The sequence below is a fragment of the Hydra vulgaris genome, chromosome 08 (assembly GCF_038396675.1).
Source record: "Hydra vulgaris chromosome 08, alternate assembly HydraT2T_AEP".
NCBI classification, from domain to species: domain Eukaryota; kingdom Metazoa; phylum Cnidaria; class Hydrozoa; order Anthoathecata; family Hydridae; genus Hydra; species Hydra vulgaris.
The window spans coordinates 36265001-36287500 of record NC_088927.1 but is presented as its reverse complement, the minus strand read 5'-3'; the positions used below and the strand labels follow the sequence as shown (position 1 = coordinate 36287500).

The window sequence follows — 22500 nt, the reverse complement described above, 5'->3', positions numbered from 1 at the left end:
CTTTGTATCGTTGAATTATGTTAATAATGCAAGAGTGAGACCTTCCGAGCTTTTCTGCTATTTGTCTGATGCTATAGCCTTCTTCTTTCAATACAAGAGCCGCGTATCTGTCTTTTTCTTCGATCTTTGCACACATTTTTGCAATATTTTTATACCCTTATTGCAATTCAAAAAATAAATGTTTATTTGATATCGAAACTCAGGTTTTGACATTTTATTTTATAGCCAATGTAATAAGCAATTAAGACAGTTAAAAAAAATAATGGATTATTATTTTAATAAGTGCAAATTAAAGATTTGAAAGTGGTCGTTAAATTTTGTCCAATTTATTTAAAGAAGATTTATAAGCACTCATCAGTTTTGTAATAAGTTAAACGCTCTTTAATTAGAATTAGATTAAAAAAATTATACCACTTTAATCCGTATGTTTTAATTAACAAGATATTAAAAAAAAAATTTAATATGTCAATTAGAATCTTCTTAATTTTAATTTAAAGATTAAGAAACCATATAAAAAATGAGTGGTCTTTAATTTTTGGCCACCGCTGTATATATATATATATATATATATATATATATATATATATATATATATATATATATACATATATATATATATATATATATATATATATATATATATATATATATATATATATATATATATATATATATACATAAAATATTAACATATACTACATTTATAAGGTAATAAATATATATATATAATGTAATAAATATGTAATGTAATACAAATGAATACTCAAATAAACAAAGTTTTCATAAAATATGTTTAAAATATAATTAGGAATATAATGTTCATAACAAAGTTTATAATAAAGTATATTAAAATAAGTGTATTAAATTATAAAAGAAAATTTATAATTATAAAAAATAGAACAAAGCAAGGACTTTTTTTAGTACTTTTAAGAAATATTAAAAAAATCCAAGAAAATTGTTTTAAATACTCCAAAACTTTCCAAAAAGAATAAATCAGAATTCATAACATGAATAATAGAATCCGTGTTAAAGCAATTGAGCTGTATGCATGTTTTTTTGGAATTGTCCGAGTGATTTAAATAAAAATCTGCTTTATGCTTACTACATTTTAAAACTGTCATATTTTAAAAAAAGTTATTAGTTTAGTATAATTATAATAATTGTAATTTTACTTTTTTTTTATTTATTAATTTTATTTAAATTTTAATTTTACTGCTGAATAATTGTAATTATATTCAACTTTACTGCTGAACATGTAAATAATAATAAACTGGAACATTTAAGCATTTGAAAAATATATTATACCACCATAAATATGCTTTTGTTTTAAAAGAGTTTTTAAAACTTATAAAATTTACAATGTAGTGTTTTTTCATTCATAAAACAAAAATCTTTACATAACTAATTTCCATTAAATATACATTTGTTCTTAGTTTAAAAAGTATATGGATTATAGAAAGTACAAAAGAAAATAGTTCTTAAAAAAAAGTAGACAAATTAGACAACTTTCTGTTACTTATACGTCATCATGTTTTGTAAGAAAAATACAGCATTTTTCTTTCATTATTTTCAGTATAAAATAAAATATTAGATGAATAATTATTGACACTATTTGATAAAACATTGAAAATCAGATAATATTGAAAGAACAAAAACAAGTCACCAAAAACAAAGGTACTGAGTTTTTATGACCAAAAAGGCAAAAACCAAAAAATCAACTTATATCCATCACCATTACTCAACTTATTTAGAATAATAAAGATAATGTCACCAAAAAATGATTTTAGTGTATATGAGAACCATTTAAGCTGACATTCAATTTATAAATAAATCATAACATACTTTTTTAAATCCAAATCTCTAGATCTTTGTTTGGCAATACTTTTTGCCATACGTTTAGCTCTATTTTTTTCACGAGAACTCATTTGACCATCAGATGTAATAGCAGCAATTTGAGAAGCAACTATATCAACAGCGCTCTGCAATAAAGAAGCAACTATATCAACAGCGCTCTGCAATAAAAAAAAAATTTTTATTTTATGTAGAACTAGAAGTATTTTTTATTTTATGTAGAAATAAAATAAAAAGTACATACTTTGTGTAAAAGGCATAATCTATAAGAACATACTTTGTGTAAAAGAAATAATCTATAAGTTTGAAATATTTATTTGCAATCAATAGTGGTAAAGATGAATATTTAAATTTAAAAACTAAAAAAAAGTTAAAATTCATTATATTTTACTTACAACTATATATAGGATATTTTTTACCTCAGTAAATTTAACTGAAACTTTTTACCTCAGTAGATTTAACTGAAATTTTTTACCTCAGTAGATTTAACTGAAATTTTTTACCTCAGTAGATTTAACGGAAACTTTTTACTTCAGTAGATTTAACTGAAACTTTTTACCTTAGTAGATTTAACGGAAACTTTTTACCTCAGTAGATTTAACTGAAATTTTTTACCTCAGTAGATTTAACGGAAACTTTTTACTTCAGTAGATTTAACTGAAACTTTTTACCTTAGTAGATTTAACGGAAACTTTTTACCTCAGTAGATTTAACTGAAATTTTTTACCTCAGTAGATTTAACTGAAATTGGTTCAGATTTCACATTGGAGACAAGCTCATCATCATCTAACAAGTTTTCAACACCAATGTCTAAACCACCGACAAGATCCAAACCAAGTTTTTTTTTAAGTGCATGTCTCTGAAATGCAATTGCATCTGACCGAGACATTCCTAAATTAAAATTTAAATACAATTATAGAGGAATTATAAAAATTTAAATACAATTATAGAGGAATTATATTATTTATTAAGTTTGTTTTTTCAAGGTATTAAAATTGCTTGATAAAAACTAATAATTTTAATAAATTTATTGAAATTATTAATTTTAATAAACTTTTAATAATTATTAATTTTAATAAACTTTTAATAATTTTATTAAAATTATAATTTTAATAAATTTTTAGTAATTATCAATTTTAATAAATGTTAGCTTAACTTTTAAATACTAAAGCAAAACTGTTTAAAATCACAATTCTCAAATTTAATAGAATGCACTGCATTCTAAATTTAGATCTTTGTTATAAATTGTGAAAATTTGTTATAAATTATTGAAAAATATTTTTCAATAGTTTTAAACCACAATTTTTAAACTCTATTAGAACATTCCACCTTTCAAAGATAGCTTAAAAGCTTAGTAACATTTAGAGTAAGCCACTGCCTAGAAGATGTTTTTTTGGAAAACTACAGAGTCACCCTGGAATTTGTTCATAGCAATATAAATGACAAGAAAAATATAAATTTTTTTAATTTATATTTAGTTTGGAAAATTGGTTCAAATATTTACCTTTAATTAAATTTTTAGCCATTTTGACAATTTTTACAGTCTCATTTTTATCTTTTGTAGCTATGTTTTTTATTTTTAAGGAATATTAATTTATCAACACTAAACAATTGGGAACTTAATCAGAATAGTTTTTTTTTGCATTTTCATAGCAAGCTGTTTTTAATTAAATCGCACAGAAAATTACAAAATTAGATGATCATTTTATAAAATAATCACATTACATTTCTCTTATTCTCTTTTCAACTTTGGTTCTTTGCAGAAATGAATTTGGGTCTCTTTTCTTGACCATAAACCTGCTTAGTAGCTTTGGAAGTTAGTTTTATGGCTCTCTCAACGGATTGAGAATTGTTAGGAAAATCAATTAGACAAAGTTATTGTTCAGATTCAAATGCGCTAAGTATCGCTGGTGGCTCAATCTGAATCTCATCAACAGAAACAAGAAAATCCCAAGAACCAGCATCAAAATTTATTTTCATCACCGATTTTGGCTTAAGCTGAGTTTTGAAAGTAATGTCTTCTTTTAATTTTCTTATTATAAGAATTTGGTTGAGAGCTGGATTTCTTATATGCATATTTTCATTCTGCAGCATGCAAGAAAGAAAATTTTCCTGCAAACAACAGTAGGAACTTCCCTGGAGATTAGTAAAAACGATACTTTGAATCCTACTCTCTTGAAGCTTGACCAACTGAATATTTTTATATAGGAGTAGACAAGCATCTTTGTATTGTCCAGAGTGCTTGATAGCAAACCACATTACACAATAAACTTGCACAATATACTTAGTTACTGCTAATAGGTCAAGAGATGGCTCCTTAGTCCTAACATATAACATCATAATTCTGAGAGCTCAAGTTAGCCACCTAGCATGGTCCAGGTTTTTTTGAAAGAAACTTTTCAAAAATAAAACCTTTTGAAATACCAAAGCAATACTCATTGAGTTTGTGATGGTCTGTACTAAAATCTTATAATCTCTCTGTTAACAAACAACTCTATCTCTGACTTTATTGATACAAATTAAAACAATGGCTGTTCATAAAGAGTTAGATTAGATGCAGCTTTCCCAATTTGGCCCTTTGAAAGAGTTAGGAATAATTGTTTTTCCATCTAATTCTGATATGATGTGTCGCAGTGGCAGTTCATTCTGATGCAATAAACATCCTAAAAGGTTGACAACCAAACCACTATCTCAACCTGTATTTGAACTTGTATTATCTAAAATAATCGCTATTAGTTATCGTTATATTCTAATAAAACATTAGCAGTAGCATTTGCCATGGTTGCACCACTTCCATTAGGTATAACTACATGAGTCAAATAACTTTGTGATGTAGGACCACTCTCTGCTGTAAATGTTAGATGGTATTCTTCTTTGATTGCAGCAACAATGACTGGATCTCCATTAATGTTATACTTGATAGAATGTGTTAATGTAGACTTGTCTTATTTTCCATCAACTCCAATAACTTTTAGTTCTTTAACATCAGCTAAACATTTAGAGCTTATAATGCTACTGATTCTTTTTTTTTTCCCAAAAAAATTTTTTTTTTAGTTATTATTTGTGCTTTATTACTTTCTTTAACAATTCCATAGTCAATTAATACAGCTGTTGCCAATGCAGCTGTTGCAACATCGCTTATTTCAAACCTAATGGAGGCTTTGCCAAGTTTGTTAAATTAGTTTGATTTATTTCAGCTGGTGCAGTTATGGAAAAGTCAGGATCTACTTCTGAGTCATTTTTATTATCTAAATCACTATCCATATAATGATCACATTGAATTTCTGGAGCAAGTGAGTTAGCAGATCTTATCTGCTCATTAATTTCACAGTCTTACTTTCTTTTTTCTTTGGCAACTGCTTTTTTATCAAACATACCAATTTGAAATCTTTCAATAGTTCCAATTTTCAATTTTTGATCTTTCAAATATTCTGATAGTGGTACCTAAAAAATTAAAAATTTTTTTTAATTGCAAAACATAAAAGTTATAATAAGTTGTAATATATGTTTAAGAAAAGAAAAGTTACACATATAACTGTAGTTTTACAATTACTGTACACCGAGTCAATTAAAAATAAATATATTATATATTATGAAGACATGTAAAAGTCAAGTACAAAAATACATATATAATAGATTATTGTGTTATATTACAATGATGTGTTTCTTAATAATATCATATAATATAAAAAAATGATTTGTTGTAAGAGTCAAAGAAAAGTAATTTTTTTTTTTTCTGACATACTTTTGATTCTGACTACTCGATGTTCAACAAGCTATAAATTTAAATCGAATTAACTTTTATAATTTTACCTTATTTACCTTTTTGTTAACTTCACAGAGTCAATCAATCAATTCATATATTCTGAAATAGTTGTTACATTCACGGAAGTTTACAAATAGTACATGTACTAATCTTAAGTAAAAACCTTGTAAATAAAAGCTACTAAATATATTGTTAATGCTAATAGTAATATTATTCGTTCATAGCTGTAACAAAACGAGCATTAAAAGTTAAAGGAGTAAAATACTAATAATGATAATAATAAGAGTGGTAGTAGTAACAATAATAACAATACAATAAGAGTATAATGATAATAATAAAAATAAAATGACAACAATAAAAATAATTACAGTAATCATACAAAGAATAATAGTAATTTAGTATTAGTCACACACATACACCTTTTATTATTGTGATTTATATTATTATAATATTTTATTAATGTGATTTACATTATACTGTAATTTATAAACTCAAATAGATAATCAAATATATTAATAACATTGGTTATATAAAAGCCTTACACGACAGTAATTATGAAAATATCAGAATATAAATTGGTGTTTGTAAAGGCATTTAAATTTATTCAAAAATGCATAGAGCCTCTTATGCATAGCTTTTTCAAAGAGTTTGCTTAGGTTTGAAAGAAGAGAGATAGGTCAGTAATTAGACATATCCATTATAGAATCTTTCTTAAATATTGGAATCACTTTAGCAACTTTGAAAGCATCTGGGAATAAACTGTTTTGAAATGAGTTATTTATAATAATACTGAGAGGTTTAGAAATTATGTCTGGAATAAGTTTAAGAAGGAATGTAGGAAGGCAATTAGGATCAAAGCATTTTCCAGTTTTAAGAGTGGTTATAATAAGATTAGAGATTTCATTCTCTGTGACAGGATCAATAAAGAACGTATTAGAATTCAGAGAGTTAATATAGTCAGTAAATTTAGATGTTGAAGGTATGTTTTTGTTTTGAAGTTTGTTTTAGATAGTAACCAAAAAGTTGTTTAATATATTCGATACAGTAGTTTGATCTGTGATAATATTTTCTTTAAATTTAAGTTTGAGAGTTGAACAATAGTAGGAAGGTTTTATATTAATGATTTCTTTTATCTTTTTCCAAGTATTTTTAATTTTTTTTTTTTTTTTAAACATCTTCGCTTCCAACAAGGCTGCAAGCAGCCACTAATTAAAGTTGGAAGTTACTGAGAGAGAAAAAATGAAGATTGTAGAGCAAAATAACAATTGACGGACGACTTAAAAGAATGCAAATTATATGAATCAGGAAAACAAAATGAAGGGTGCGAATTCCAATGAACTGATGTTCGAGGATAAAAACTAGACAAATAAGCGTTTTTGGAGCACTTAGGAACAGTCACAGAAAAAGGATGACACTTAATTGAATGACGAGTAACACGAGAATGAATTTTAGTAGATGGTACAAGAGACGCTACCTCTTTAGAGCAGTGCCCATTATAGTATTTGTAGAAAAGAGAAAGAGAAGCAACATTACGACGATGTGATAATGGTTGGAGGTTGGCTGCAAGAGCAGGTCCAACTATGTTTACAATGCGTTTTTGTACCTTGTCTAAAAGAGAAAGGGCATCATTAGAAGATCCGCCCCAGATATGGCAACATTATTCCATACAAGGCCAGATTTGAGATTTATAGAGATAAAGAATAGAATCCGAAGTAAGAAAGTGACGAGCTTGATAAAGAGATGCAACCTTAGCAGATGCTAACTTTGCAACTGATTTGAAATATGGTTTCCAAGAAAGATTGGAAGTAAGAGTTAATCCTAGAAGATGAAGAGTAGGTGACTCATCGAGTACATCACCGTTCATAAATATAGGAAGATCTAAATTATTGCGATAACGATTCGCTAAAAAAAATTGAGTTTTATCTGAACTAAAGTTCACCAGCCACTGTGAGCCCCATGCTGTAGCAGATGTGAGATCCTTTTCAAGCTCAAATGCCCCCTCCAAGCAATCAGAGGGTATTAGTTTCTTATCACCAAAAGAATAAATGGTAGTATCATCAGCAAACAATGCCACCTTGTGACGATCTTCCAGATATGTGAGAATATCTGGAAGATCGTTAATGTAAATTAAAAAGAGTATAGGGCCAAGGATAGAACCTTGAGGAACCCCTAAAATTACAGAATAAGAAGAAGAGTGTTGTCCATCGAGGACAACTTTTATGCTACGATTGGAAAGGAAGGATTCAATGATCTTAAAGATGTTGCCGGATACACCATAAAAAAGAAAGCTTATGGAGAAGACCAGCATGCCAAACTTTATCAAAAACTTTTGAAATGTCAAGAGCGACGGCCTTAACCTCTCCACCTTCATCTAATGCACAATAAAACCTCAGTCAGTTATTACTGTTTGTTAATTAAAGATTCAAAAACCTTGCCTATGATAGGAAAAAGACTTATGGGAATGTAGTTAGACAAATCAGATCGCTCTCCAGAATTTTTGAAGATAGGGATAACAGATGCCGCTTTCCAGCAGGCTAGAAAACAAGACTCTGATAAGCACTTGTTGAATAGTTTTGAGAGTATAGACCACAGCTCCGGAGAACACTTCTGCAAGACAATAACAGGTATGTTGTCCGGGCCACAAGTTGTAGAAGAGTCTAGGCAGGAAATCACTTTAGATACAGATGCTGGAGTGATATGAATGTCAAGCAATAGATCAAATTGTTTGTTGGCAATATCAGGTAGAACGCAACTAGTGGAATCAAGAGATGATATTGATGAAAAGTTTTTAGCAAACAATTCAGCTTTGTCTTTAGGTGAGGTGACAAAGTCTGAACCATACAAGAGAGGTGGAATTATAGATTTGCCCTTATTATTGATATTATTAAAGATTCTCCAGAAGTCTCGAGAGCCTAATTTTTTTGAGATGAGATACGAGATTTCATGACAGGAGAATAGCAGGTTTTGGCGTTAGACAAAACCTTTTTACAATGGTTTCTAGCAGTAATCTGAGACATCTGTTTTCTGAATTTTTTTGCTGATGGAAGTAACGGTTTCCATTGGCAATCGCAGCAGCACAGTGTGAGGAAAACTATGGAGGACAGTGAGGCTTGACCTGGAATTGTTGAGAGGGAATAAAAGATTCCATGCCAGCCTGAATCCACGAAGTTATGTAAGAAGCACATTTGTCGACAGGAAGACAAAAGATTTCTACCCAAGGGCCATCACAAAGAAAATCATGGAAAGAATTCCAGTCAGCTTTAATGTAGTTGTAAGAGGTTTGATAATAGGGGGATTCAGGTGATGAAGAAGAATGAGATATTAGTTTTAGAGAGATCAAACTGTGATCAGAAGAACCTAAGGGTGAATGTGGAGAAACTGAGCACTGACTAGGATCAGAAACAAGACATAAGTCGAGTAGAGAAGGTAGATGATTCGGGTTGTCAGGAAAGCGAGTTGGAAAGTTGACTATTTGAGTTAGGGATTGAGAAAGGCAAAAGTTGTGGGCTTTAATGCCTGCAGAGTCACTGACACTAGAGCCAAGCCATTCAGAGTGGTGAGCATTAAAGTCACCGACAACAACTATATTAGCTGGTGGATAAAGAGAGAGGGCTTGGTCAATATGATCAGAAATAACGTCAAAAAGAGTGCAGTCTTGAGATGAAGGAGAGCGATATAGAACAAAGAGAAAGGCAATAGAGTGAAGTGGTGCTAAACGAAAGCACATGAAAGAATAGCCTGTGGATTCAAACCTAGTTTCATGACAAATGGGTGAATTCTTATGAATGTAAATGCCCAGGCCAAGCATGTGACTATTGGAGTCTTTACGAATTAAAAGAAGATAACCATTAACACTAAGATCGCAAGATGAGACAGCTTAACTCAAATTAGTCTCACAAAGAGCAAGTAGGTCTGGTGAACTTTGCAAGAGATAAGACTCAACAGAAGAAAAGTTACTTCGAAGACCACGAATATTAGTGAATGATAGGTTTAGAGAACTTGGTGATGATGATGGTTTTTTGTGTTTTATAGTTTTTGGTACTTTATTCATTTTAAATTAGATTGAAGAACTTGACTCAAAGCATAGATAGTACTCAGAACATCGTTTAACAGCCCAACCAATTGCCAACAAATTACTACTAATAAACTCTAAGCCGTAACAAAGGGCTCCAAATGTGGCCTCCGCAATGCACACCAAAAGTACAAACAGGGACACCATCCATGCGCAACATGGCACTGTTAATACTTTGATATTTTTCAGCTGTTGATGGAATTAGCCTCTCTGAGAGCTACCACAGAGTTCGGGAAACCTGACTACCAGCCGGATAATAGAATGAGTTGCCTAGTCATAAAAACAGAGACACAAGCAAAACCCATGCATTGAGTCAAGAAGATCCAGCATTCAACATCCTAAACTGGAAACAATTTATAAAAAAATACATCTGCACCAGCCTAATATATGAAGAAGGGGTGCGAGGCTGGTCAAAAGATTCAATCTGTTTACCCCTTAAGTCTTTGCCTAGAAGGCCTTCTACAAGACAGTAGCTGGGTGCATTTAATATCTGCCCAAGATGAGTATTTTTATCAAGACACCATCTCTAGCCTTTACTCAACCAAGAGCCCTAAAGCAGGGGGTGTTTTAAATCGGAGTTGGCATCTCCTAGCCTTTGCCTAAAAAGGCGTATCCTACAAGGCAGCAGGACATGAAGCAGATTGTACTGGGTTACATGTTACCAGTAGCAGGATAACCTGATCTGACTGTAAATATTGTTTAAGTTTTTACTAAAATAGGTTGTGTAATAAGATTTTTTACTAATTTTTAGTAGATTCTGTTTCTATAAAACCTAAATTTAGAAAACAGTTCATTTTTAGTACTAATATCTTTACATTTTGTGTGTTTTTTATATAGTTTGTTTTTAATAGAAATAGATTTAAGTATGCCATTGGTGATCCATGGTTTTGATTTAAGTTTAATTTACTGCTTATTTAGTTTTTTGAATGGTGCATGCTGATCTAATATTTTTTCAAATGTCTTTAAAAGAAAACTGATAGATTGATTTACATCATCATCTTTTTTAATATACAGGGCCCAGTTAATGTTGGAAACATCTTCAATAAATATATTTTTGTTAAAGTTCTTGAAGCATCGCCTGTTGGATATACTTTTTTTAGGGTGATTAGTTTTTCTAGGAATGCAGATAAATTGAGCCATATGATCAGATATTGAAATAGTAATATTGCCAGAGATTTGGTCAGGTGAATTGAAGTTTATAAAGATGTTATCAATAAGTGTTTGTGATTTAGCTGTTATGCGTGTTGGTAGAATAATGACAGGATGTAATGAAAAAGAAATAAGCGAGTCAAGGTAGCTAGATATAGGATTTGATTAATTATATTTAAGTATATCCATATTAATATCCCCCATAAGTAAAATACTTTTTTTTTTTTAGCTTTCTAATAGTGGAGTTAAATAATTATTAGTGAAATCGTCTTGATTCATAGACAGATGTCGATATATGCAGCCAATTATTATATTTTTTAAGTGAGGCTTTATAATTTCAACAAAAATGGATTCAAGATATTTGAAAGAGATCTTTAGGTCGTTGCGAACTATGTAGTTTAAATTAGAGTTTAGATATAGAAGAGCACCCCCTTTTTTAGCCTCAGTGGGGCAATGTTAAAACCATTTATAGATATGCTTGTTATATTTGAATCATTAACATATAAATTTGACTCAGTAACACCTATTGCCGAAGGTAATGAGTGTTAATAAAGCTGCAGAGATCATCAATGTGATATGGTAAAGAAGCAATGTTGAGATGAATATAAAGATCTGAATTAGGATTAGTTTTTTTATTGAAATCTATGGTGTCATAGTATTTATAATTAATTGAATCTTGAGGATTATTTAGATCTGAAGTTGAACTTCTTGGACTTGATGTAGTGTCAAGAGAATATTGTAAATTAGTATTCTTGTGTGATAATGTTTGGTCAAGCTTAAGGTCAGAATGAGAGCTAAATCAAATAGTCTTAGATGGCATAGTGAGGTATTATGATTTTAAAACAATATGGTTATATCTAGTAGTTAATGATTTTAGAAAAAAATGGAGTTTGTTAGATCAAATATAGCTTGTAAACAGTAATGAATAATAATAAACTCAAGGAGATGAGAGATAATAATACAGTAGATATAATACATAACATAAAACATTAGCAACTACATACAAATATAACAAAATAATAATACAACAATGCAACAAAGCAAGTAATACAAGTAATACAACAAATACAACAAAAAGTAATAAATACAAGAACAATTATAATAAAAAGTACCAAATAGTATATAGCAATAACTATGATAAAAAGTACCAAATAGTATATAGCAATAACTATGATAAAAAGTACCAAATAGTATATAGCAATAACTATGATAAAAAGTACCAAATAGTATATAGCAATAACTATGATAAAAAGTACCAAATAGTATATAGCAATAACTATGATAAAAAGTACCAAATAGTATATAGCAATAACTATGATAAAAAGTACCAAATAGTATATAGCAATAACTATGATAAAAAGTACCAAATAGTATATAGCAATAACTATGATAAAAAGTACCAAATAGTATATAGCAATAACTATGATAAAAAGTACCAAATAGTATATAGCAATAACTATGATAAAAAGTACCAAATAGTATATAGCAATAACTATGATAAAAAGTACTAAATAATATATAGCAATAACTATGATAAAAAGTACCAAATAATATATAGCAATAACTATGATAAAAAGTACCAAATAATATATAGCAATAACTATGATAAAAAGTACCAAATAATATATAGCAATAACTATGATAAAAAGTACCAAATAATATATAGCAAAAACAATGATAAAAAAATAGCAACAAGCAGAACTATAAATAACAAGTAATTTTAGCACATAAGCAACAATATCATATCTAAGTCTATATATTTAACATAAGAACATAATCCAGGGTGACTCTTATTAAATCTTGAAACTGGCAGTTAGATTAATTTAGAATATATAAATCTATAAATGAAAAAAAAAAAAAAAAACATTTAAAAATTATTGCATCTTATACCAGTAGTTGTGCTCTCTTCATCATCAAACTCATTTCCTGAAGAACCTAATAATTTTTCTCCTTTTTCCAAAACAACTGATATATCAAACTGCTCAAACAACAATTTACTACTAGCTTTATGAATGAAAAGATCATCCTCTAAAAATATTTTAATATAATATATTATGAATAAATATAATAAAATGTGCGTCTATATAATTTTTATTAGGTTTTTAAACAAATAAAAAAAATTGTTTAAAAAAATTTATTTTACTGAAAAAAAATCTGATTTTTCCCAAGTTAAAAATAAAATAAAATCAAAATATTTATATATCAATACATTTATTTTAAAGTCAAAAATAAGATTAGAATAATAATATAATAATAATAGGATAAAGGATTTATAAAATGGCTGTATTTGCTTTTTCAACCAGAAAAACTTTCAGAACATTTTAATTACTCAATGAATTACTATATATATTATAAAACTAATTAAGAATCTAATCTATTATTTTTTACCAACTTTAGTGATATAATTCAATAAAATATTTCACTTTATAATTTAATTTTTGGTAAAAATGTATCTTTTGACTTAAAAAAACTACTTGTTTACTTGATCGTAAAAAAATCAATTGTTTTTTTTAATTACAGCTCATTTTTAAAAACACTTAGTATGTCACATCTTCTAATGCACTTATGTCACATCTTCTAAGCACGACAGTTTTTCAAATATATCTTTACAAACTGTAAATGAGATTGAATATAGTTTTTCAAGTATACCTTTACAAACTGTAAATTATTATTTTTGAATTTAATCCTTCTGGAGAGTAATCATGCTATTTTGTAGTTTTATCATCTTTTTTTGCTCTGCGTGAATAATTCTTTGTTCATTTTTTATCTTTTCTGCCTTTATCTTTGGCTTCATTTATTTAATTCTTTGGGTATGTTTCTTCCAAGACAACAATGTATGTACTTTTTGATAAATGAATGGATAAATGCTAGTGTCTCAAAAACTGTTTATTATTTTTCTAGCTTTATGATACAGTCATTCATTGATTTTAAAATTTTTACAAAAAATATCTCATTAATTGCTTTATTTTATTTGTTTCCAACAACATACTTCTTTTCGCCATGTTTCACTGTTCCAAACATAGAAACGACTGCCATTTGAAAAATATTCATAAAATTTAGTGGAAAACTGACTATGTTAATTTGCTTTTCTTTGTACCATTGAAACAATTTGGAGCTTATATGACTGCTATGGTTCTCATAAAAAATAAACACCAGTTGCTCAACTTGCTTTTTTCTCAGTTCTTCTGGAAAGACTCTTGTTTGCCATCAAGTGTTTGAATCAAACAAAATTTGCACCAATTTCGCAACAAGAGCTAAACTTGCATTCAACTGAATGAATTTTTAAATATGATTTAAGATCAAATCAATCCACTGGCAGAAAAACAGGTAACAGTGATACTTTTTTTTTTTCTTGAAGAATCGGCAGATTAAACATTAGAACTGCCATGTTTAGCAAAAACTTTTTTAAGTGTTGGATTAAGTTCAAAACTAGTTTCTTCAAGATTCATGAAAGCCTTTGGTCTGTTGTTCTAAATATTTTTTCTCTACAGTCATATATTTTCTTTAAAAAAATCCTCAATTTAACCTGTTGAAACTCTAATTATTCTTATAATTTTATGCTACAATTTTTTACAGTTCTCTTAACGCTACTTAGCTGATTTGCCCTTAAAATTTTTTAATCCAGAGTTTACTAAGATGGTTAATTTTAAATTTAGGTGACAATATGTCACTTCTTAGCATCTGTATTCAAGCCACTGTTTTCATCAACTCCTCCTGTCTTCTTAGATGACCAACTTTTTGAGCAATTTAGAGCCAATCAACAATTGATTTCTCCTCTTTTTTTGTTATTACAGCTCCAACAAACAGCAATTTTTTCAAATATCAAATAGAGCTACTTTTAAAGTCTCAATAGATTATTTCATATAAATTTTTATATTACAAGAATATATAATTTATGTTACAACTACAAAACATATAAATGTTGAATTATTTTTTTGACTAAACAAAAAAAATGATAAAGATCATTAAACAAGTTATTTTACATTTTATTATAATAAGCAGTGCTCATTATGCAATTTAGTGAAAGTAAACAAAACAAAAATTAGAATAATAGTAATTACATTTATAAAACCTTTATGCTTTGCACGTGAACAATTTTTTTTTAAAAAAGAAATATATATAGACAATAACTATTCGAAGATGTAAGCATTTAATAAGTATAATTAGTATTATTTTAATTTTGCAAATATTATGCTATATGTAAATATTGATTAAAAAATTAAAGTATTTTAAACATTTAATAAATACTGAAATTATAATTACAAAAATAGTTACATTTAAACATTAAATTTACATTAAGCATTTAAAATACTTAAAATATTTTTGATAAATAGTATTTGCAACATGAATTATTATTAAAATCTTAAAATAATTATACATCTATTTATATATATGTATGTGTGTGCAATACATATATATATATATATATATATATATATATATATATATATATATATATATATATATATATATATATATATATATATATATATATATATATATATATATATATATATATATATATATATATATATATATATATATATATATATATATATATATAAAGTTTGTTTTTAAAACGCAGTTTAAGAAATTTTGTTTTCATGTGCCATTATATAATATAATAATATTTAATTAAAAAATATAATTTGTGCATGGGCAGACTTGATATTTTTTAGTATATTTATAAGTATTAAATTTTTAAAGTTGTTTTTTTATATAACTTTTTGTAATTATTAGGACATAAAAACAAAACAGCCTTGAAATAAACTCTTCATATATATATATATATATATATATATATATATATATATATATATATATATATATATATATATATATATATATATATATATATATATATATATATATATATATATATATATATATATATATATATATATATATATATATTTATATATATATATATATATATTTATATATATATATATATATATTTATATATATATATATATAAATATATATATATAAATATATATATATATATTTATATATATATATTTATATATATATATATATATATATATTTATATATATATATAAATATATATATATATATATTTATATATATATATATACATATATATATATATATATATATATATATATATATATATATATATATATATATATATATATATACTCTTGCGTTTTTAAGTTTTTACCATAAAATGTCAGTTTTAAGTTTTTTTTAATTTTAAAGACCAGAAAAATATATAATTTTTTAATTATTTGATAGACAGCCTGCCGAAACCAAACCTTTAGCCTGACTTGCACTCCATTGCAAGTCAGGCTATTTGTTAGTTGATGTAGCAGCACTCTATTGAGAGTCAGGCTATTTGTCAGTCGATGTAGCAGCACTCTGTTGCAAGAGTTATTATTCAATGTTAAATAATAACATTTATTGTAAACTTAAATATAAATCTAACCTTCTTTTACTTTTACTCCTTCTGGATTCCATTTTGGTACACTGCTTGCAATTGCTTCAATAGCTTGCGCTGCAGCAACTCGAGTATCCCAACTCTTACTTTTAAGATATGTATAGACCTTAAATTTTAAAACAGTTTTAACTATTTCAAATTTTTAAGAAAATAAAATCCATGGTGTGTTTTTTTTAAACCTTTTCACTGTTGTCATATAAATAATATTAATTTAAAAATGCTAAAAATGTAGAATTATAAAAATAATATATTTTTGCAATTTAAATATATATATATATATATATATATATATATATATATATATATATATATAATATATATATATATATATATATATATATATATATATATATATATATATATATACAGTGGCAGCAGAAAGTCATGCACCCAGCAACTTTTACAACAAATTTTGATTTTAGAATAGGTTTTAAAAATAAAAACAACCAGATTTCAAGTTCTTTAATGTCAAGGTTGTTTACTTTGCGTACGAACTTAAAATTTTTTTGTGACTTAATTTTTAGTAACTTTGTGGTAATTTGAATGTTAATTTATGCGATCAGCTGATGTCCCTTTAAATTTTGTTTACAATTGATATATTTGATAATACTTTATTTATTTGTATTTTGGGCTTGTAACTTACCAGTCCATGTTATTTTGTATTTGTTTTTCGGTTTTTAGTGGATATTAATTGTAATTTTTACATTAGTTGCATTATTTATTGTTTTATTTTGGAAAATGGAAGTTAATATGATGGGCCTAATTGTGCAATTAAGACTTGGCATTGGGGGTCACAAATTTTACTTGCTTAGCATTTATTTGGTTTTATTTTTCATTCTAAATATTGTTAATGATGTATTTCATATTACTTGGTATTATATAACCATTTTTTTATTTTAGATTTATTTTTATAAAATTATTATCATGACTGGAGCGAAGAAGCTGACTGCAGAGGAGCGGCTGGAGGTGGTTGTGCAGGTCAGGAATGGGCCGACTTTTGATGCAGTAGCTCAGAAAATGGGAATAAGCAAGTCAACAGTAACTAGGCTGATGAGAAAATACAGGGAGACAGGATTGGTGGCTGATAGATCCCGCAGTGGTCGTCCAAAGAAGATGTCAACTAGAGATGATCGCCTCTATCCGAATGAGCTTAGTGGATAGGCGGTTAACTGCCCCTGTTATAGCTGCCAGGCTGTATAGACTATATAGAATCAGGCTGGCTGTTAGGACTGTTAGAGCCAGGCTGCAGAAAGCTGGTTTAAACACTTGTGTGGCTGCGAAGAAGCCAATGTTAACTTGTGATCACCGCCGGAGGCGGAGAGCATTTGCACTGATACATCGTGGCTGGACCATCGATCAATGGAAACAGGTTCTTTAGAGTGATGAGAGCAGTTATCAAGTGTTTAATGGTAAGAAGAGAATTTTAGTGAGGAGAAGAGTGGGTGAAAGATACCACAGCAGTTGCATTAATGCTACTGTGAAGCACGGAGGAGGGTCTATCATGGTTTGGGGTTGCATGTCATGGTCCGGGATAGGTCAATTGTACCGCTGTGTAGGTGCAATGAACCAGGACCAGTACATTGGAGTCCTAAGAGATCACATGCTCGCTTCAGCTGGTGCTTTATTTAGAAGACAAGGTGAGTTTGTCTTTCAGCAGGACAATGCACCCTGTCACAAAGCTAAGCGGGTATGTGATTTCTTAACCTCCAAACTAGTACAAGTCTTGGAGTAGCCTGCTCAAAGCCCTGACCTCAATCCCATTACACATCTGTGTGAGATCATCTTCCGAAAGCTGCAGGTATCCAAACCCACTGGTTTGGAAGATTTGTGGAGGTGTTTGAATGAAGCGTGGGAAAGCATCACCCCAGAAACCTTACATTCATTGGTCGAGTCGATGCCACGGCATATCATGCATGTCCTCAAAGCTAAAGGCGGTCATACAAAATTTTAAACATATTATTTTTATTTTTAAGACATTTATAGTTCATGTTGCTAACATTTGGGACAGTTATTAGTGTTTTTTAAATAAAATTTTTATGTGTAAATAGTAAAAAAGTGTTATTTTTCAGTTGGGTGCATGACTTTTTACCGCCACTGTGTATATATATATATATATATATATATATATATATATATATATATATATATATATATATATTTATATATCTATATCTGTATTTATATCTATATCAATATCTATATCTATATCTATATCTATATATATATATATATATATATATATATATATATATATATATATATATATATATATATATATATATATATATATATATATATATATATATATATATATATATATATATATATATTTATATATATATATATTTTTATATATATATATATATATTTATATATATATATATTTATATATATATATATATATATATATATATATAAATCTATATCTATATTTATATATATATATATATATATATATATATATATATATATATATATATATATATATATATATATACATATATATCTGTGTGTATATATATACATAAATATATATGTATAAATATGTATATATATATATATATATATATATCTGTGTGTGTATATATACATATATATGTATATATAGATTTATATGTATATATATATATATATGTATATAGATATATATGTATATAGATTTATATGTATATAGATATATATGTATATAGATATATATAAATATATATATATACACCCCTCAGAATTAGGAAAAATAAGGTAGACAAAAAATTGTTGACCTAAAACTTTTTTTTGTCGGCATAAAATTTAGAGACAGGATTTGACAAATTGACTAATGCAGAAACGTCATTTTCCATGTTAAAAAACTTTTTAAACGAACGCATCATTTTATTATTTTATTTGTAATTCAAATAAAACATTAAATACGCTGATTTTATTATAATTATTTTATATAGAATTAATGAAATGTTTTGGTTTCCGTTTTTATTTTAATTATTTACTTTTTCAATAAAAGGTTATGTTAAAATTCAATTAAAACATTTATCTTTAATTATGGATTTGAACAAAATGCTTACTTTTCCGTTGGTTTTTCGTAAAATATTATTACATTAATTAAATAAGTTGATTAAAACATTTGTTTTCATTTTTATTTTATTTAGAATTTAAATAAAACTTTCTTTTTCCCCTTTTATTTAATTTATTTGTTTACAGTTTAAATAAAAGGTCTATATTTAGAACTTAATGAAAACATTTTAAGGACAATTTCAAAATTAAAAAGTCTAACCATTTTTAATTTATTTATCTTATTAAGAATTAGAACTAAATGTTAACTTTTCCATTGTTTTTTTCCAAAAATGTTTTCATTAATATTTTATTTAAAAGTTAATTAAAACTGACATTTTTTTGTTTTTATTTTACTTAAAATTTAAATAAAATGTTCATTTAGCCATTTTTATTTTTATTATTTTATTTAGAATTTAAATAAAACATTCACTTCATTGTTGAGTTTTTTAATCTACTTTGTTAATTTTTAATTTAAGTAAAAAGTTTGTTTTGCTGTTTTTATTTTAACTAGTTTGTTATTAATTTAATTAACACACACTTAAGATATATATATATATATATATATATATATATATATATATATATATATATATATATATATATATATATATATATATATATATATATATATAAATTATATGCACACATGCTTTTAATCTTATCCTAAATCTGAATTATTAAACCTACCCGAGCTAAGAGATTACTTAGCTCATGAGGATGTAGCTTCTGAACTTCACCAAGTTGTTTTGCAGCAGCTTTTCTGGTAACAGGTGTTGTTCCTGTGTCCAATATCAAGAGTAGACGGTCAAGTCTAGAAAAATAAATATTGTTAATAAAAGATTATAGTAAAGATACAACTGATTAGATGATATATCATTAACAGATTTGCTAACCTAAAAATAAAAAAATCATATTTTATATTTAAAAAGTGAACTTGATATAACTTTTTTACAAAGTGGAATCAGTACCATAGTAAATTATTAATTTACAACATATAATGATTTAAATTGACTAAATTTTTGAGTGTAAATACAACAATGAAAATATTTGTATAAGACATTAATTGGAAATTTGTACTTAATTAAACTTAAATCTTCATATTGAAAATAAATAATAATTTAAATGACAATATAAGTAATATGTATATATATATATATATATTTGTGTGTGTGTGTGTGTGTGTGTGTGTGTGTGTGTGTGTGTGTGTGTGTGTGTGTGTGTGTGTGTGTGTATGCATGTATGCATGTATATAAATATGTATATATATATATATATATATATATATATATATATATATATATATATATATATATATATATATGTATATATATATATACATATTTATATACATACATACATACATATATATATATATATATATATATATATATATATATATATATAAATATATATATATATATATACATATACATATACACAATGACGAACCCAGACCTATTATAATACCACTGAAGCGAAATGAGCACCTAAAAAATATTTATTATTTGTTATTTTTCTTTTGCATTTTTATCAAAATAAAGAAAAAAAATTTCAAATGCTACTGCATTTGAAAAGTCATTTAAATTTCAAATGCTACTGCAAACAGAAAAGTCATTTACTACTGTAAATGACTTTTCTGTTTATTTTAGTGAATTTGTTTCTTCAGTGTTTCTTTAGTGAATTTGTTTCTTCATTGTTTCTTCTAACTAACTCATTTACTGTTTAAAACTGTTGTTTAATTACTATGACAACATTAGATTTTAAAAAAATGAATTAAAACTTAATTTAAGACAATTGAATGTATGAAAATCAAATGTAATTTGAAAGTTAAAGCGTTTGAAGTTAACTTTTACTCATTGGTAATTAAGAGTTAACTGTTTTTATATTATATAATAGTTATTGTCAATATATAATATAATTAAACATAACTATTATCTATATTATATTATATAGACTAACTACTCAACTACAAAAAAAACAGTTTAGTTACAAGACATAAGCAATTAATAAGTGTAAATTATTTTAATTTTGAAAATTTTGTAAAACTAAAATAATGGTATTTTTAAAATTTAATAAGTACTTAAATTAAAATTACTAAAATATGGTTATTTAATGTTTAAAATACTTTAAACAATTTTCAATAAAAATTTACAGATAGTCTAGTATTTTCAACTTTAAAAGTTTATCAAAATATTAAATAAAATAGTTTTTATTAGCGTTACAAAAGTACGTCCACGGCTAAATAATGTCTTTAAACAAATGCCTTTCATAAAGAGATACTATTTCAAATCAACTCCTTGTTTTCAGATAATAAAGAAATAAAGAAGATAAAGAAAAAAATCCTATAATAAAAAAATCAAGGTGGTGAACACAAACTAAGTGGTATTTACAAATCATAGTCATAACAGCGGTTTAAACTGGAAGGGGGGGAGGTTGGCTACAACAACTCCTTCCCCTCATTCCGTCACCGAAAAAACTCTGGGTTTGTCACTGATATATATATAATATATAATAGCCTTAAGAGTAAACAAAAACTAAAGCTTTTAGATTCTAGACTTTATGGTTAATCTCATATATTTGTCATATATCATATATCATATATCAGCAAGCGTGCTAACCACTGCACTATGGCTGCTCAAAGTAATAAGTGAATTATTCAAGACCAACAATCAGTATATGATAAAACATAACATTGATAAAGAATATGAAAAAAGGCTCCTGAAGAAAAATTTGATTTTTTATTAAACTATGGTTTTTCTCAGTACATGGGGATAATGTTAGAAAGTGAAGATAGTGGTACATATATTTATTGGGATATCCTGAAATCTAATAAAAAATATAGACCAAATAATATGCACATTTCTGAAAAAAGGAGGAAAATGTCCTATTACAAGATACTCTTCCATTTCATCATTTACAAGCTCTTTCATTTCATTACAAGCTTCATTCTATTTCACACTGTTCAAAAAATAGAAGAATCACAAGAGAAACAAATCTAAAATTACTAACATAGAATTCAATGAAATGTTTAATGCGTTATCTAAAAGTTCTTCTTATGATTCGCTTTTTACATTAAATGTTACGTAAATTATTTAACACTAAAAAAGTAACTTTACTCTTTAAAATAAGTCTCATAGCTGGATCTGCTTAATAAA

The 22500-nt window shown here is 26.4% G+C and overlaps 1 protein-coding gene across 4 annotated transcripts in view; it reads right to left on the bottom strand.

The window, feature by feature from the left end:
- The window catches only part of LOC100205708 (TATA-binding protein-associated factor 172), a 107761-nt gene that overhangs the window by 80367 nt on the left and 4894 nt on the right, over positions 1-22500 (bottom strand). For 2 of the 4 annotated variants that reach the window (XM_065803597.1, XM_065803598.1), the window contains exons 3-7: positions 20033-20156; positions 16289-16406; positions 12729-12866; positions 2579-2742; positions 1843-2012 (exon numbers count right to left, since the gene is read on the bottom strand). In XM_065803597.1, the coding sequence (XP_065659669.1) occupies positions 1843-2012; positions 2579-2742; positions 12729-12866; positions 16289-16406; positions 20033-20156 (714 nt within the window). The remainder of the gene's footprint in view (positions 1-1842; positions 2013-2578; positions 2743-12728; positions 12867-16288; positions 16407-20032; positions 20157-22500) is intronic. The other 2 variants (XM_065803599.1, XM_065803600.1) reach the window with 1 other exon arrangement.